Consider the following 1,724-nt stretch of genomic DNA (forward strand, 5'->3'; position numbering starts at 1 on the left):
ATTTTTTGAGAAGGACCTGTACTAGACAAAAATAAAAGAAAATCACAGAGGCAAAAGATCTGCCAATCACAACACATCTACTGCAGTCATCTATTTATACCATGTATGCAAGAACATTGAAGAACATCCCAKTACACTATCTCAGTCCTTCAAAAATGTCATTCAATATTTAAAAATTAAATGGAAAAAGATGCAGAACAAAGATGACAACTCATCAAAACTGACTGATTCTCGCAGAGCTGAAATCTGGACAGTTTAAAAAACAAAACGGCAGTAAAAATAGTTTTGTGATGCTATAATTAGCAGGATTTGAAGCTGTTTGTTTTCCTTACCCTACAGTGAAGTTTTACTAATTTCTACTATAAAATACTTGTATGTGGATTTTCCTCCTAATTTTGCAGCTACGACAGCACTTGTTTATCTTTCACGTGTTCCTGTTTATTTAGAAACAAATGCGAGGGAAGTCAGGCTAAATCAAACCTTTGGCATGTTTTGGTTGCAGAAATAACAAATCAGAAGCATTAACCAGCAGCAAAGGAAGACTGTTAGCACTGCTTGTGCATCAGTCGTACCCTGCCAGCGCCCAGATGGGTCTCGTGTATCTAAAATATTCAGCAGAGCCCCATCTGCTACGATACAAGTCTCTCTCACACATTTAGCGCTGGCTCCGTGAGCTGGCTGAGGAAGGTGCACGTCCTGTCCAAGAGAACGGCCCCTGCTTTGTGCTTCAGTTTGGGCCGACTCTATTAAAATCTGTCCTCAACATACTCGTCAGCTGTTACGTATAAACAGAATCATACTGGTCACTGATTAGTGCTGCACCTGTAAATGATCACTTTATATGATTTTGTTCTCTGATCATACATCAAGGGATTTTATGACCAAAAACTGCTTTGTGTTATTTTAGAATAAATCCACAATTTGATCTAAAAACTTCTACTTAGGTTGCTATTGTTTTTTTTAACAAAGTTCTGAAGCTTTTATAGTATGAAAGCCATGATAGCTGATGTGGGGGTGTAACTCACTGGAAGGCAAAGGTGCTGCCGTAGAGCTTCTTGGCAGTGCGAAAGCGAGCTTCCTTGGCTGGGGGGCTGCTGAGCAACAGGAACTGGTGGGACGTGTGCATAAACTTTAGTTGCTGTTAAAATGCAGTTAGAAAACCGTAGAGAGAGAGACAAAAAAATCGAGTAAGACGGAGAAGGTAAAATTGTTCAAATTCTTATCTGTTTAAAAAGACTTGAGCAGATGCTGTTCCGGATTCTTACCCTGCTGAGAGGCAGCTTGACAATATGAGACCTGTTACTGGAAATAATCCTGCAGACAAACAGAGAAAGAGGAAAATAACTAGTGGATTTTTTTTCTCGTATTTTCCACAGACACTAACAAAAACAGCAGTAGAAATAAAATGAAACCCATGCAAGTGAGAAAACGTAATGTTATGCATATAACTACTGTTCCCTGAAGGAAAGGAACGAGGTACAACATATGTATGGGAACCACGCCCCTGCGTGTCCTGGCTGAAGCCACCTCTAATCACGCCTTTAGGCAGGTGACGTGATGACGACAGATGTCAGGCTCCGCCTGCACATATAAATATTGTCGCATCACCGTCACTCCTCAGTTCTACCCCTCTTCACCGAGCCCAGCTGTGCAGCGGGGCCACCATGTGTTGTACCTCATTCCTTTCCTTCAGGGAACAGTAGTTATATGCATAACATTACGAT

At 41.0% G+C, this 1,724-nt stretch overlaps 1 protein-coding gene across 7 annotated transcripts in view; it reads right to left on the reverse strand.

The window, feature by feature from the left end:
- Positions 1 to 1,724, reverse strand: part of LOC106517250 (poly [ADP-ribose] polymerase 6) — a 30,165-nt gene that overhangs the window by 7,423 nt on the left and 21,018 nt on the right. For all 7 annotated transcript variants that reach the window (XM_014007990.1, XM_014007985.1, XM_014007989.1 and 4 more), the window contains 2 exons: positions 1,266 to 1,314; positions 1,026 to 1,138 (listed from right to left, as the gene is read on the reverse strand). In XM_014007990.1, coding sequence (XP_013863444.1) covers positions 1,026 to 1,138; positions 1,266 to 1,314 — 162 coding nt within the window. The remainder of the gene's footprint in view (positions 1 to 1,025; positions 1,139 to 1,265; positions 1,315 to 1,724) is intronic.

This window comes from Austrofundulus limnaeus, unplaced genomic scaffold (assembly GCF_001266775.1).
Source record: "Austrofundulus limnaeus strain Quisiro unplaced genomic scaffold, Austrofundulus_limnaeus-1.0 Scaffold46, whole genome shotgun sequence".
Classification (NCBI taxonomy): Eukaryota; Metazoa; Chordata; class Actinopteri; order Cyprinodontiformes; family Rivulidae; genus Austrofundulus; species Austrofundulus limnaeus.